This window comes from Heloderma suspectum, chromosome 5 (genome assembly GCF_057233095.1).
Source record: "Heloderma suspectum isolate Gila_16-S chromosome 5, 16-S_ref, whole genome shotgun sequence".
Lineage (NCBI taxonomy): Eukaryota > Metazoa > Chordata > Lepidosauria > Squamata > Helodermatidae > Heloderma > Heloderma suspectum.
This window is the reverse complement of record NC_139462.1, coordinates 156100685-156117471: the sequence shown is the minus strand read 5'-3', so window position 1 is coordinate 156117471 and position 16787 is coordinate 156100685. Positions and strand designations below refer to the sequence as shown.

General features: G+C 44.1%; 1 protein-coding gene across 7 annotated transcripts; it reads right to left on the bottom strand.

The window, feature by feature from the left end:
- Window positions 1-1433: 1433 nt before the first annotated feature.
- On the bottom strand, window positions 1434-16783 carry LOC146344684 (uncharacterized). Of its 7 annotated transcripts, none has more exons than XM_084857925.1 (7): window positions 15505-16783; window positions 11695-11843; window positions 8750-8856; window positions 6734-6823; window positions 6035-6094; window positions 4724-4849; window positions 1434-3290 (listed from the first exon to the last, which is right to left on the bottom strand). In XM_084857925.1, the coding sequence occupies exons 3-7, from the start codon at window positions 8828-8830 to the stop codon at window positions 3165-3167; spliced, it is 483 nt and encodes a 160-aa protein (XP_084714051.1). In that variant the 5' UTR covers window positions 8831-8856; window positions 11695-11843; window positions 15505-16783; the 3' UTR covers window positions 1434-3164. The 7 variants fall into 7 exon arrangements, with proteins under 7 accessions (XP_084714051.1, XP_084714048.1, XP_084714049.1 ...); XM_084857922.1 differs by having other exon boundaries at window positions 16675-16783; XM_084857923.1 differs by having other exon boundaries at window positions 11695-11838; window positions 16675-16783.
- Between the last annotated feature and the right edge of the window lie 4 nt (window positions 16784-16787).

Genomic DNA, 16787 nt, shown 5'->3' with positions numbered 1-16787 from the left:
CCGCTAGGGGATCTTAGACCCTGGACTTGCTGATCTTATGGGAGACCCCTTTTCGTGGCCATGTGTATTCATTTCTTTAGTTCTGAAGCACACCGCTCACATTCCGCTTCACTCCCCGGCCCGGCCCGGCCCGGCCCCACTCCCACGTACGTCTGCATTCCTGATATGTGGGTACGGGACACCCGTTTACCAACCCTGATCTTAAAAAAATACCCCGAGCAGGTAGGTTTGAGTTGTAACGTTACCAAAATCGCAGCATCACAATTAGAGGAATGTTTGCTTCCACCGCCCCAATGCTAAACCCATTTACATGGCAATAAGCTCTATTTGGTGCAGAAAACGATATTTTAAAACTAAAAATAAAATGAGCATCTGTACATGTTGTGTACACGCCCAGTTGGCCACCCCAACTATAAAATGATTTAAAAAGGGTGCTGCAGCAAACAGGGTCAGCCCTTGGTGGGCTCCCCATGCTGACACCAGCCCAAGTGCTGATGCCATAGGCCCCACTGCTTGCCACTCTGAGTGGTCATTTGTGGGCCCTGGACTTTGGCTCTGGCTGTAGCTGCCCCACTGGAACTCAGTGGTTTATTTCCCAGGAAACATGCACAGGATTTGGGCGTGAAAGAATATCAGGGCATAAGGCCCTGTTCCTCATCGCACTGTCTTTCGGTCAGGGGCTTCTTCCCTGTCTATTTAGTACAGGCATATCCTAAGGCGGCAATTCCATTACCAAAAAGGGGGGGGGGAGAGAGAGAGAGAGAAGGAAATGTGGATTGATTTTACATCTGGCACTGCCACTGCCTGGACTTCAGCTGTGCCCGAGCTCAGTCCCGAATCTGTTTCCAATACCAGGTCTTATCCCTGGAGCATAAGCCGTATCCCTGAATAAATGAAAATGCCCCCTGCCGTGCTCAGAATGCATTTCCTCACGATTGCAAAAACTACCAGAGGGGTAGCAGTGTTAGTCTTCTGCAGTACCCCCCCCCCCCAAAAAAAATCCCCTTAAATACTAGCCAGGTTGTAATGGCATGAGCTTTTGCAGACGAGAATCCACCATATGATGAAGTGGACTCTAGTTCAGAAAAAAGTATGCTATAACAAACCGGCTAGTATTTAAGGTGCTACAGGAAATTCTGTTGTTTTTCCTCACCATTGAGTACATAGAGATTAGGGACAGCTTTCCAGACTGGAAGATGTTATTTCCACACAGACACAAATCCCAGCATCTTGTTCCCATGGAATTAAACGCTGGCCACTGTGTAACCAAGACAAAGTGCAGTCTCAGTCTGAACCAGTGTTGTCACCATGTCACTCTGCTACTGTAGTCACAGCAACCCTTCCTCCAGTTTCCTGCCACTGTGGACCAATGAGGAATCACTAGTGCAAACACAGCCTTTCTTAAACCAAGTGGAGATTTTGTAACACAACAGTTTTAACAAATGCTTTTTATTTAAAATATATAGCTTTTTGAGCCTGAAACTTCATTCTGCTTATAATTTTAAGAAGTATGTGGAATTATGTATTTACAATTGAGAAAGTTATTTGGGAGCCAGCTCCCATTGATTTCTGGTATTAAAAATGTTAATGTTTCAGTGACATAGCAAGCACAGCGTAGCAGTACATAGCAAGCACAACTTCATTTGTGAAGTCTTAGAAATGATGGACTTCTGCACAGGATATAGTTTTTTTGATTGGTTGGAACATCCCAAGTGGCAACACCAAAAGCTGAAATCTTAACCTGACATCAACATGTATAAAGGATAGTTTTCCAAGATTCCATCACACAGAAGCATCGTGGTCTGGCATGCCAAGAAAGAGAACCCAGGATCTGGCTACACAGATGAAAGGGTAGGACTATACGACAGGGTCAGTTGTGAATGACTCCCACTGAACTTTATGGAACGCACTAAATGGACTGCAATCTGGAACATAACTTCCTGCCCTAGACAAGTGTCACCATGGACAGGGGGGTGATTTACCCTGAACCCAAATTATGTGTGTAAGTGCACTCCTTTACTTTCTCCCATATGAATGGCATTCATTCATTTCTACAGGGAAAAATAAACTGCTGCACTTATGGGCAACTTTGTGGTGGGGCAAAATACTGAGGGGCAGAGTCTCTGTGCAGAAGCCCTTGCGAGGTACATTCCCTCTCTTGACACACTCCTGCCCCTCCATAATTAAAGTTATTTTGCTGTCAGTGTTCTAGTAATAGAGAAATTCATATTGTTACATGTTCCCCTCTTCAGTGAGCGGGGTAAAAGTTCCAGATGCAGCACTACTGGATTTCAGTTCTGTTGGTTTTAATGCACTGGAGACTTATAATGTCTATGTAGTATTTGCTTAATTTACACATTTATAAGCAGAGCATAAGTGGAGACAAACAGGCATTCTTACAACCAGGCACCCCAACTTGGGCTGCACCCCTAGTTCAGCTAACTCCAGCAAGAAAGTCTCTGCTCTTGCTGCCCTTTTGCACTCCGTCCAGACCCCCCCCCCCTTGCAGGTAAACTGTCCCAATTTTGGGGACCACAAAGTTGATAAGAACATTAAGGCTGCAATCGCATATCCACTTACCTGGGAGTAACCCTCATTGGATTTACTTCCAAGTAGACATGTATAGGATTGCACTGCAAGGCACTTTTGTTACAATTCTCACTCCTATCTGGAGTCGCTTCAGGCTAAACAATAGTGAGAAAGCCATTCACATCAGAGATCAAATGCACAATATATTTCCCTTTAAATACCTCCTGTACACCTAAGTTTCTTACTAGAAATAATAATGCTGTTTTGATAATAGCAATACTTTCCAGAAGATTAGCTTCATCTGTTGCAGCAAAATAAGGGCTGGATCCAGGATCTATCTTCTGTGAGAGGAAGGGCTCCGTTTGCGGAAAGTGCCTCTGCCTGATTTTGGGGGATTCTCCTCCCTGTCACAGCTTGCCCCATTCAGCAGGGTCTCCTGACTCTGTGTAGAATTTTTAGGGGGTTGCAGGAGCTGCCATGGGAAGGAGGGGGCTGGAAACTCCACGTCTGCCAGCCCAGTTGCTCACGCTTAAATCTAAATTTCACCCTAAATCCAGTGGCACCTGAAAATACGGAAACATTCAAGGTGGAAGGAGCTTGCATAGGCTAGGGCTCACTTTGTCAGATCCACGCCTTCAGAGCATAAATGTCTTCCTAGCTCTCTGTAGTATATGCACAATCCAACTACACATTCCAAGCTCAAAGGCTGTTAGTGCAAGTGCAGCTGAAATCACTCTGTAATGACGCACCAACTGTGTGTCCTAGAAGAAGAAAGATGAGAGGGCCTTTATTAAATATTATGCAAATCTTTTCTTTATTCAATTTGTGGCACGTTAGCTAACTGGTATCAAAATTTAGATGTTAAAACTGCCCTATCCCTACTACTCTGAATGGCATAAATAGCCACTTTCATTCAACCTCACAACAACACTGTAAGGTAGGCCATAACTATTCCCAATTAGGGAGCAATCCCATGGCCACTAGTCAGCAGCTAGACAGTCATAGGATATTGTCAGTTTCTGGGAACCGACCCTCCCCTGCCCCTGGGCTGACTTGGAACAGCCCCACACTCCGTGCTCAGAAGAGGAGCGTGGAGTGGTGAAAACAGTGTTCCGGGGGGCAGTCCAGGGTGGGGAGGGCGGAAATGCTGGTATGACACATCCTATGTGTAGTCCGGCAGCCGCTTCCCCTGCTCCGCCTTCCCGCGGCTACACAGCCAAAATCAGCTGGCTAGCTGCAAATGCGGGGCGGCTGAAGTGTGGAGGGGACGATCCCATCTGCGCTTCTCTTGCCCTGCATTGGACAGGCGGTCGCCTCTGAGTTTGGAGGCAGCCGCCTATCCCGATGGATTGCGTCCTCCTTTGGTGCATTATTTTCCGTTGTATTCTGCCCTTCCTCCAAGAAAGCCAGGGCACTATAGATAAAACTGCACCCCCACAGACACACACATTTTATCATCAACTTGCTGGATTGCCACCGCTTACATAATATCATACCTTAGTCCACTATTCAAAATCATTAAGTTGGATTATGATTCTCCACTTCACCCTCTAGCATAGCCTTCTTCTACCTGGTGCCCTCCAGATGTTTTGGACTTCAATTCCCATCAACTGCAGCCACTATGGCCAATGTTCAGGAGTGCTGGGATGTGTCCAACACATTCAGAGAGAACCAGATTGGAAAAGGCTGATCTAGTATCTATTGAAAGGTGAAATAAAAGTCCACCCTTTTGCCATTTTGATTGCAAATACAACAGAGTGGTTTAAATTTTAAGCAGTTTAGCCACATTAAATTACCTAGAAAATGTACTCTTTGTGATAGTAATTGGCCCATGTTTTGAAGCACGGTTTATGGAAAGAAGACCTGGTTTGCTGCTTCTTGCTCTTAAGAGAAGGTGTAGTTTCCCTGGCATACTGATGCACTGATCAGGAAAGCTGCATCTGCTGGATTTCTGCCTGTTATACAACTATCAAAGGCACAAAGCCTCTCAAGGAAAGGTAGCAACTGGAGCAATGCATTTAATTGCTCCCCTGTGCATGCATTTAATTTGAAATATGTAGGTATTACCAAGGACTTCAAGTTTCATACAATCTTCATCTTTAGAAACACAAAACCCCTAGTGTTTTAAAATAAAATAAAAGTGTTTAGCAAAAAGTAGAGGTGGCATAAATAATATGCATCAGGAAGTGCTTACACTGATTCCATGGTGAGGAAAGGGACTCTGAGGCAACGTGGCCAGTGCAAATTCCAGAGAATAAAGTCCTATACCCAGCACTGCTATTAATGTGCTTAGAATGATAGTACCAAAGGCACATTTTTCCTATAGGATGGGGAAAATGTACAGTTAGTCATTCATATTCATAGAATCTTAGAATTCTGTAACTCTCCTCCATCATTTCCTTGACTGCTCTGATATGTCAGGGGATGTTCACAAATCTTTGTACTGCTCAAATGGAATTTGTCCCCAGTATCATGTTTAATGAACATTACAGCTTGTAAGACAAAAGTGGAAGTCACTTTGGCTCCAAAGAGACACACAGGTTAGGGACTGGAGAAGCAGTGCTGTCAGGAAGGGGTGAATACAGACAGGAGCCCAGAATGTAAAAGGAGACAGATCTCAGAGGAAGGGTGTAGATCTCTGGTACTGGGAAAGAGTAGACAATGGGATGAAAAGCAAGGACTTAAGTAAAGGGTGGGCTGAGGGGACAGAGAGACAGAGTTGCAGGGAGCTGTGGTCAGGAGAAGCAAAGGAATACCTTGTAGAGGGCCTAGCAAAGGGTGGATCAGTGTGCTATTAGCAGAAAGAGAAAGGACTAGCAAAAGAGGGTATGTTTGGATGCTACAGAAGTGTATAGGCAGAGAGATGAAAAAGGAGGGGGGAATTTCACATATGGATTTAAACTAATGATGCTTAATTTCTATATATATAAAAAGAGACACCAAGGCTCAAGTAACCCCTTCCCCGCTAATCCCTGGAGTGTGAATAGCCTCTAAAGGTATTCAGTCATGAGGAAAATGAACTCTGCACCTGCTCAGGGGTATTTTTTGTCTAGGTTTGTTTCATATGTTTCAGGTTTGAGTCCTGGCGTGGAAAACAGACACTGGAAGTGCACCCTGATGAGCTCTGGCACAAATTAAGCACTGCAGGTCACTAATATTAAAAACTAGAACTTAAAATATTGAACGCTTTGACTGACACATTTTTCTTCCTCTGTAAAGTAAGGTCAGAAGTTTGGAGTGATTCCCCCCCGCCCAGTTTATGATGCTCAAAATATTATTCTAAAACAAAAGAAAGGTTTCTGGCACAGTTGGAGTTCTTTAAGGAAAACAAACTCTTTGGAAACGTATGTAATTGAGGACTGCATGGGCACATGTTCATAGAACATTTCCAGCCTGATTCTGAAAGGACTCTGCTAAGTCCTATTTATTTCCACAGTATCTGTGCTAGTGAAGCACTTTGAGGACTGCAGCGTGTTTAAGGATTTCTCTGATCTAAGGATCTTACCCAAAATACTGTTTGCTTCATCAACACCAGTATGAGAAGAGAGGAGCCAGATATCAGGAACTGCAAAGAACAAGATAACAATCGCCCCACCCCCATTATATTTTGCATGTCTCTCATGCTGCTAGAATATACATCTATGTAGACAGGCAGTGCTCACAGTGGTTTTCAGCAGAGTACGGAGACAGCCACAGAGCAGTGGTACAGCACATGCTTTACACATATGAAGCTCAAGGTTCAATTCCTGACATTTCAGTTAAAAAGGATCTCAAGTAACAAGACTGTGAAAGAATTCTGCCTGAGGTTCAGGGGAGCTGCTGCCAGCCACAGAAAACATTACTGAGCTAAAGAGACCGATGGCCTAATTCAGTGTAAGGTAGCTTCATCGGGTCAGCTGAGGACTTGGACCTCCATGTAAAACAGCTTTACATCTTATTTTCTATACAGTAAAAGTAAAATAAAATGGGATTTTATTTATTTATTTATTGCATTTACACCCCGCCTTTTTTCCTCTTGCAAGGAACCCAAGGCGGCTTACATTATCCTCCTCCTCTCCATTTTATCCTCACAACAACAACCCTGTGAGGTGGGTTTTGCATTTTACTTTTTTATTTAATGCTATGGTTATACCATATGGGGGTTGGACTCGATGGCCTTGTAGGCCCCTTCCAACCCTACTATTCTATGATTCTGTGATACTACCATGCTTCCAGACCACCATGGTGTTCCAGTTCCAGCTTCTCCAAAACAGCCAGCTACAATGATTGCAACTGCAGTTACAACCTGTAATATCTATAAAGGAGAAATTGTATGGGTCAGTTGTAAAATCTGCATGCAAACCAGTAGCATATTAGCAGGAACTTGTTTAAAATAATAATCAGCTTTCCCTCCAGCATTTAAAATCAGAGAATTGGTAGTGGTAGGAATGACACATTGATCCTGAATAACTTGACAACAAAGCTACCATTTTCCCTGCAATGGGATTATGATTACTCATCCCTGGTTTGAGGTCCCTCATTATTTTGATTTACAAAAGTGTAGGAACATATTCAAGGACAAAACAGGCAAACAATGTATACTATTTCCCAAAGGCCTTATTCCTTCTTCATGGTCACTTATGTATGTACAGAACAAAGAGTAAAATTAACAGGGTAGCATTTGAATATGGCAATTCTGGTATTATTTTGCTACTACTTAACATTTACTAACAGTGTGTTCCTGAATGCTGCACAGGAGTTACGTGGTCCTCACCCAGAGGAGTTACAATCTATATCAGACAGACAAGACTTTTAGAGTATCCAACAAAAGGATTTGTCTTGGTTCAGAACTTTGTGAATCAGCAATCCATCAATTCTTTGTATAACGTTGTATCTAGGGATGCTTGAGGAATGTGATCTTAGTGAATTCTGATATGAACCAACCTGATCTGCACCTTCCAGACTAATGTGTGGATTTGAACTCAATTATACACCAGCTTTTGCACTTCCTGAGAGTTCTGATGCAGTTCTTGATGAAAAGAAGGTGCATTTTAAACCAGCAGCCACTTCCCCCACAACACCTTCCCGTGGCTAGACAGCTGAACATGGCTGTCTAGCCGCAAGGGCAGGGTGGCTAAAGCACAGAGGGGATGATCCCCTCCACGGTTCTCCTTCCCTGCACTGGGTAGGCGGTCACCTCCAAGTTTGGAGGCAGCTGCCTATCCCGGTAGGATTGCTCCCACCATTTCTTCAGATGTTTTGGTGAAATTCTGGTTGAAAGCAGATTTGTGTTTTTTACAGCAGAATCATATACACTGCTACTCCGACATATGCATGTAGGAGGAGTGCAGCCTGGGAGTAAGTCCCACTGAACTCAATAAAACTTATTTTTATTACTACTATTTACAATTATTTTAAAATTGCCCTTTATCCTTGCAGATACCAAGGTGATGTTTAGCAAGTATGGCTAAACAACTCATAAAAAATAAAATGCACAATAAAACAGAAAACAAAATCCTCATGATAAAACAGTTAAGAGGCAATTCTGAGCAGACATCCAAATAATTACACTGTTAGTCTTGCCACATTTTCTCCAGTCAAATTTGAATGTTCTGGTGACCTGCTGGGGACTTAAGGTCCTTTAAAAACAATAACTAAGGTCTGCTTCACACATTACAAAATTAACATTTAAACTGCATATATATGTTTATACCGTATATCTCATAAACTGTAATACACCTTTTTAGAATGCACAATTTCTAAACGTAACATGTGTAATCTTCATGGGGAGACACTATCAGTGTCTGTTTTTTATTTTGACATGTAGTATACCCACTGACTACAGAACATTTTAACCCAGCCTTCCCCAACCTGGTGCCCTCCAGACGTGTTGGATTACAACTCCCAGCATTCCCTAGCCAGCAATGTTGCGGGGTCTAGGGGGACCAGGTTGGAGAAGGCTGTTCTATCCCCCATGGAACCACTTAATCTTTTATGAGACAGTTTGGTGTAGCAGTTAGAGTGCTCGACTGGGACTCAGGAGACCCCGATTCTAGTCCTCACTTGGCTGTGAAGCTCACTGGGTGACTTTGGGCCAGTCGCTGACTCTCAGCCTAGCCTACCTCACACGGTTGTTGTGAGGATAAAATAGAGAGAAGGATTATGAACACTTCCCTGGGCTCCTTGGAGGAAAGTGGGGATTTAACTGTAACAAACAAACAAATGCCAAGCAAGCACTCACAGCAGGTATCAGAGGTCGCATTTTTGCAAATTCTGTCTTCCAGGCTTCTGGCAGTTGACTATTTAAGGAAGTAGCTTCCATCTTTCCGTGGAAATAATAACTTGTTACTTATTCAGGATAGAGAAGCAAGAATGTAAAGAGAGATCCAAGTAATTAAGAATTATACAAAGGAAACCAAGAATACAAGAGGAAACTGTATGCCAATTATAAATATGGTAAATAGCAATATGGTCATAGCATCAAGCAAGATAGGTACACAAGAAAATACTGAACCTAAATAAGAGGCTTAGGCTGCAGTCCTATATGCACTTACCTTGGAGTAAATCTAACTGGGCCCTGATCATATGACACTCTAGGCTCACCCTGGGTTATTTAACCCACGGTGAGCCACAGCATGTGCCAGGTGCCACTTGAATATGCAACACCCAATGGAATTGTAGTGTGTCATCCAAACTCGGCCATTGAGGGTTATGTGAGGGGTAAACATCCCTTGGTTTGTTGTAGGTTATATGAGGGTTATTTAACCCTTGCAAAAACCCCAATGGCTGGGTTCCGATGACAAGCCGCAACCTCATTGGGGGTTGCATATTCAAAATGGCACCTAGAATGCATCATGTCTCAGCGTGGGTCAGATAACCTAATGTGAGCTCTGCATATCATATGAACCAGGTCACTAAGTTAGATCCAGGATCTGCATTCTGTGGACGGAAGAGCTCCACTGACAGAATGTGCCTCTATTTGCTTTTCAGGGATTCCCCCTTCCCAACTAGACCGTAGCTCGCCTGATTCAGCAGGGTCCCCCAGCCCTCTGAATAGCTGGGGGACCCTGCTGAATAGGAGGCTGTAGAAACTGCTGCAGGGAGGAGAGGGCAGAGAAGTTAGTTTTCTAATAGTTTCCCCAACTTTGCCTTCTTCTCCTTCCCTTCTAGCTAGCAAAATTTCCCTATGAAGCACCCCAAACTTGGCTCTGCCTAACTGCTAAACTTTCAGCAACTGCTCTGATCCTGCTCATAACCAGAATCATAGAATAGTAGGGTTGGAAGGGGCCTACAAGGCCATCGAGTCCAACCCCCTGCTCAATGCAGGAATCAGCCAGCAGAACTCCATCTTAATCAACTGGAGCCTCTCTGGAGGCACTAAAACAGCAGTAAATGAAGCTGGCACAGAATCTATAAAAGAAGCGACTCAAGAAGAAGGTATACAGACCATGCAAAACAGTGCTATTAAATGTTTCGGAGTATTCATTTACAACAGAATTATATCATGCAGGTGATGATTCATTATGTATTGTAAATTGTTTTAATTCTGTTTTGTGAAGAGAGGGGGTAAAAAAGGTTACAAATAAATAATCTATGAAATATCTTTAAGAACTATTTTTCCCTTTGAAAAGGCTGATGGTGTCTAAATTCACAATCTACTGTTGCGTGCTAGTTTAACTTGAAGTTAAAGTGCAGCATTATGTATCAGGTTTGTGAGGCAAAAATTTCACTTTCAGTGCCAGCTTTTACATCTGGTATGTGTATACCTAATGAAGTGCCAGGCATTCCAGTGGAATATTGGCTAATGCATTTCAAATATCACCATCTCAGAAGCTGCTGAAGAAGCCAGGTTAACAATGGATATAATTGCTGCGCTTTGGAGGGATGATAAGTAATACCATTAATACCTTGACTCATTTTACATCTCAGGTACAACCCCCCCCCCCCCATGTAAAAGTTACAGTGCATCTGTGGTACCATCAGCTCTGCAGATGTATGCACACATAGATAAAATGTATAAATGACATGCATAAACATTAGAGCCTAGTGATTTAACTAAATTAGTTGTGTGCTCTTTAGCACTTTTTGGTTGTCTGCACATTTAAATGGCCAGATTTCCCCACAATAAACAAACAAGTGGCAATTAGAGGGACATGCCCTCTTCTGCATGGGTAATGTAGCCACTCAAATGTACTTACCCCATTCACAGTCAACAAAGTCAGATATTGTTTATATCTGACTTTAAAATAGCACAAATTTGTTTTTAATTTGAGTAATGTCTTATTATCTTTCCCTGCCCATAAAATTAAGCAAACTCACAAATTTACATTACTAAATTAAAAGAAAAACCAGCCACCCTGGTTGTCCCATAGTATCTACCCACAGAACTAACATCATACAAGGTAAATATCACTTCAGGAAAAGGAAGGGATAAAGAAAAAGTTGGAGAAGGATTTACTCCTTTTCTCTATGTTGAGGAATCTGGTGTTAGCAATCCACCACATTTTTCTTACCCCTTTTGAATGAAAACATTTAGTGTTTCTAGGCACCATTGCCTAAGTTGTAGATACCAGAACTGCATAGAGCTGAACAATACCAATGTATTAGTGTCATCCGTGGGTGTTAATCAATTTGAGATTTTTTTCTTGCCCAGTCTGGGATTTTCTTTTCTCACACACACACACGAGCTCCATGAGACAGTTGCCAGCTATGGGATAGCCACTAAGGATTCCCATGTTTGTCTGACTTGTGCTGGTACCAGCAGAGGATACTGAAACTAAGGGTGCAGTCCCATGCATGTACAGACGAAAAGAAGGCCTACAACTTCCAGCATGCCCAGCATTGCTGGCTGGGGCATGAGTTGTAGGACTCTTTTCTTTCTAAACATGCATAGGATCGTGCCGTAAAAGGCTTTGTATCTGACCAGCCACTCTGGGACATTTTATCCAAAACTGCATGGTAGCATATTAAAAGTGAATTTTCTACCACCAACTTTTCTGACATTTAAGCAAGATCTCAGGGCTATTGTAAGTGGTCATACACTTAAGTTCTTGGCATAAAAATTATTTCTGTAATAAAAATACTGCCCTGAAGTCTAACCAGAACACCCTCCCATTAACTGGATTTTCAGTGTCACTGTAACAGATGCTATTATACTCAAAAGCAATGAAATAAATGGGTACTCACAGTACTGTGTTTCTTTCCTTTCTTTTGGCAGTGAGTTGAAACTTCTGGGTTTCTCTCTTATATCTTTATCTTCCAGCAATTCAGTTTTTAAAGTGCCTGTGTTGCAAGATCAGGAGAATGAAGAAAGCTGACGAAAGCAGATCACTGTTCTGGGGAGAAAATCACATGACACATATCAGCATGTTGAAACTTGTTTTCAGGTCATGTATGCTGACTGAATCTCTTTTAAACGGGGAGGGGAGACACATAGTAAATCTGTTAGTACAAGCTAATTTAGTATGTATTTGCACTTCATTTTTATTTCTTGAGTAAAAATCCTCTGATTCTATTCATTTTGCAGAAAAAACTACTCCGTTTCTTGTACATGCTGTCACCACTCCTGAAGAAATTTAAAGACCACTCCACATTTAACCCGTTTTTTCCCCATTCCTGGTAAGTTGAGAGTGGCTGTTTCATACACCCTTTGCAAAGAGAACAGAAGTATAGCGAATAGTGAGTTTGTAAATATTAAACAGAATATTAAAATTCAGAAATATTAAAAATTCCAAATCCTAGAACTTGCTACGCATTTTTTTAAAACACAGAGTTGCTTTTTGATCTATTTATACTTCATTTTTCAGCCAAGATTGGCTCCCAAAGCATCTTACAGCTATTAAAATCCAGCACCTAGATACAATAAGTAACAGACTGGGGGAGGGGGGATTCCCAGGACTCGAGGGAAGATATGATAGCTCATCATGTGTAACAGTAGACTATGTCATAATTATGCCATAAGAGTCTCATGGCTGGCCCTTGCTTGGGTACATAAAGCAGGAAGTAACTGTATTAATGTTTGCAATGTGCTCAGTATCAGATGGAATGGAGTATTTATGCAACATGTTTTATCTTAGTTCCCTTGCAATGGTTTATCTTCATGCCAAGCTGCATGCATACAGTCTAGGAATTCAAAATAGGCTGTTTCTCTAGATTAGAGAGCATTTGCCTATGCAGCAGATGTACAGCCTGTGTTTTGCTGCTTCTGCCACGTTATCCACATTGTAAATTCCAGGAATATTGGTAGGCATCTGAGGAGTCTCCATTCCTGCACTCAGCTATAATATAACAGGTTATTATAAACCACTGCTAGTTAAGAGATGGATAAATCACATAGGCTAAAACAGTGGGGTAACTCTCTGCTGACAACTTGCCCTATACTTATATACTAGATGCACTTTGAAGATTTTCACTGCCATGGAAGAAAGGGGTCACAATAATATTCTTGCTCTTTATTTCAAGCATGATCAAAGAAAAATGTTTCAGCAAATGTACTTTGCTATAAGTCAGAGTCATGCTGGAATCCTAGCTTATTTGTTCATGTTAGTGATGCTTTGGTCTGGAAATTAGTTTGTCCTAGTTCAATCAACGCATGAGGGCCAACTTTACAATCACTTTTATATGATGTGTTTACCAACAACTGCCAAACTTCTCCTGCAATGTGCAACTGCAGGAATGTGGTACACTCTCAGTTTTTACAGGTCAGTGGTACAAGCCCAACAGGCCTGGCCAGTGTCCCAAATGTACTGATGTAGTGTTTTAGGCTATGCTAAAAAATCCTCTGTAGTGCACCGGATTTCCATGGAAGATGGCCTCTTGACAGAATAATTATGGAAAAGGCTCCCTGAAGATAGAGTTTTTTTAAAAGTCGCTCTTCTACTTGGATCTGCTGGAAGCAACAAAATGAACAAGGAAGAAATGTAATAATAATAATTATTATTATTATTAAATTTATTAATCGCCCATCTGGCTGGTCACCCAGCCACTCTGGGCGATGTACAACATACAATAAAACAGTTTAAAACAATAAAATTCTACAATAAAAACGTTTTCTAAAATACCCTAACCCACCCCAAATGCCTGCCTGAACAACCATGTTTTTAATGCACGACGGAAGTTCATTAAAGAGGGGGCATGACGGAGTTCCCTAGGGGGGAGTTCCACAGAGTGGGGGCCACCACAGAAAAGGCCCTCTCCCTCGTCCCCACCAGTCTAGCTGTCCTGGCTGATGGGACAGAGAGAAGGCCATCCGAGGCTGATCTTGTTAAGCGGCCTGTCTGGTGCTGCTGGAGGCGCTCCTTAGGCCGGGCCGGAACCATATAGGGTTTTAAAGGTCAAAACCAACACCTTGAATTTGGCCCGGAAAACAACTGGTAACCAGTGCAACTCCTTCAGCACTGGAGTGATGTGATCTCGCCGGCGGCTGCCTTTAATCAGGCGAGCCGCCGCGTTCTGTACCAGCTGCATTTCTCAGTAATGAGAAATTACTGTTTATTGTAGTTTCCCTTTTCTTCAAAGCTGTTATGAAACAGTGTTCTTCACTGCAAGGCCAGAGGGCCACTTGTTGCAGGTCCCAGTTATCTCAAGCATGACTCTCGAATCCCATCTCTCCCATTTACTCACTCTCTTTCTTTGTAATAACCACTTACCCTCAACAGGGGTTGTCAGGTTTTATTTTTTGTTTACTTTAATGGTGGGTAGGCTGCTGTAATCTGGGCTGCCAGAGGAGGCTTCAGGGGTGGGAGTCAGACCTGCTGCTCCTCTGCTGTGAGGTGACTGGGGCAAGAGAATGCAGGAGCAATCAGCCGATTGGGTGTGGTGGGGGAGAAGCCCAAGAGGAAAAGACCAACATGACTGGCTAGCTGCAGTGGAGCACTGTGCAAGTGCTGGAGGGGAAATCAAATGCACAGCTGACAGAGAGCAAGGTGGTCCTGCACTGGGCGATTTTGCAGCACTGACTAGAGCAGAACACTCTTATCAGGAGAGCCAGCGTGGTGTACTGGTGAGAGTGCTGGACTGGGAGCCGGGAGATCCGGGTTCTAGTCCCCACTCGGCCATGGCAGCTCACTGGGTGACTTTGGGCCAGTCACAGACTCTCAGCCCAACCTACCTCACAGGGTTGTTGTTGTGAGGATAAAATGGAGAGGAGGAAGATAATGTAAGCTGCCTTGGGTTCCTTGAAAGAGGAAAAAAGGCAGGATATAAATAAATATCAATCAATCAATCAATCAGTGATGCGAAAAAGATCCATCCCAATCCAAGGACTGTGAGCCTTTTGGAATTCGCCTGTCTGGTGACTGGTAGATGAGGCCTTGCCTGGATGGCCGGTGGGAAGGAGAAGCCCGAAAAGGTCTTCAGTGGAGTCTGGTGCACAGCATCAGCACTTGATCAGGATGGGAAGAGGAGGGGCCTCTTGCAACCCAAGGAAGACCCTCAAGTGGCCTCAGTAGCGGTGCCTGAAGCCAAAGAGGCCCAGCTTGACAACAAAGTGAAGATCACTATTATAAAAGAATTCCACAGAACTGCACTCTCTCTCACACCCCTTTCTTGTACATTAGTACAACGCTATTGGGGGTTGGACTCGATGGACTTGTAGGCCCCTTCCAACCCTACTATTCTATGATTCAATGAACACTGGTGTTCTCCTGCTAAAGTAGGACAGGCGGCCCTTGCCTACACCTTTTCTAAACTTTAAAGCCAAACTACATTATGTTAAATATGTATTTGAGCATGTTATGATACTATGATTATATCATAGGGCTATGGCATGGGTGGAGGTTTAACTGTTTTCCTTCATACTGTGGTCCTATTTAAAATTCCCCACCCAAGCTGCTGCTGGGTGAGAACTGAGGTGAAAACAGCTGTCCAAGTTGAGCCAGGGAGGCAGAGCTGAGGAACAAGCAGCAGGCAGAACTGGCTGGGGGTGGGCACAAATCAGAATTCAGAGCCATGGGACAAAGAAGTCAGAATTAAAGGAAGAAATACAAGGAAGCACACCAGAGGCAGGTATAGATATTCCACTATCTAAGGGCCAAGCTTTGTTGTTCAGTCGTTAAGTCGTGTCGGAGGCTTCGTGACCCCATGGACCATAGCACGCCAGGCCTTCCTGTCCGCCGCTCTCTCCCGGAGTGTGCTCAAGTTCATATTCATTGCATCGGTGATGCCATCTAATCCTCTGCCATCCCCTTCTCCTTTTGCCTTCAATCTTTCCCAGCATCTGGGTCTTTTCCACTAAGTTTTCTCTTTGCATTAGGTGGGCAAAATATTTGAGCTTCAGTATGTCTTTCCAATGAGCACTCAGGGCTGATTTCCTTTAGGATTGATTGATTTGACCTCCTTGCAGTCCAGCTACCGGTTATATTAAATGCATCTTCACCTTTGCGTGTTGTAAAGCAGCCTTGCCCCAGATCTGCGTCACGGGGGGAACGGGATTAACAGTCCCCATGGAAATCCCCCCAGCCCACCCCCTTATTTGCCCAGCGAGGGAAGCTTCTCTCGGCACTATTACGTCAGGAGATCGAACTAGGAAGGCACATCCTGCAAAGGCCTTTCATGTAACAACATCCTGTTGATTTCAAGCTGAGTGATTTGTATGACTCAGGCCTGGTCCCTACACGCTATCCCGAACTCACAGCTGCTGCTGCTGCACAATTTTGATACTGAATAACCACCCCACAGACACGCCTTAAGCAAACGATTAGCCTAATGCAACGCGAAAACGACATTTCTTTCTTGCCAGCCCCTACGTGTAACTTTTGCTCTCCTTTTCTAATTATCAAAGAAACGAGGGCGAAGACGCGGGGAGCAAGCCGACGCGGCCCTCTTGCTCAACCGCGAGTTCCAAATCAGGCGCGCATTCCACCGCCCCCGGCCACTGAAGAACAGTGGCAGACGTCCCGCTCGGCGCGGTGGATTTGCTCGTCCTGCGGCCTGAGGGAACACTGAGCCCTTGCAGCCGCTTTGGGCTGGGAAGAAAGCGGCGGCGCCACGTAGCAAGGGGAGGGGAAGGACAGTTCCCCCGAGGGGGAGAAAAAGCGGAGCAACTGGGGGCTGACGACCGTTCCCTGGTCAACCCGCCCCCTCCCCTCCGCCCTCTTTAAACGTGGATGGCGTGTTCGTCGAGCGCGGCTTTGCAGCCCGGCTTAATGGCTCGCGCCCTTAACATACGCAGACAGGCGGCGTCACACCCCGAACTCAACCGCGGCGCCCGCCGGCCCCCCTCTTCCATCTGCGGGAAGCCGGCCCGCTCCCCACGGCGCTGGCTCCGCCCGCTCGCGAGA

Excerpts from the sequence above, each read along its gene's own strand:
- LOC146344684 (XM_084857925.1), bottom strand. The coding sequence starts at position 8,830 with ATGGAAGCTACTTCCTTAAATAGTCAACTGCCAGAAGCCTGGAAGACA. Across the intron at positions 6,095-6,733 it reads CATGGTGGTCTGGAAGCATG|TTCCTGATATCTGGCTCCTC; the intron begins GTAGTATCACAG and ends TGTTCTTTGCAG. Across the intron at positions 4,850-6,034 it reads TGAAGCAAACAGTATTTTGG|GAAAAATGTGCCTTTGGTAC; the intron begins GTAAGATCCTTA and ends CCCATCCTATAG.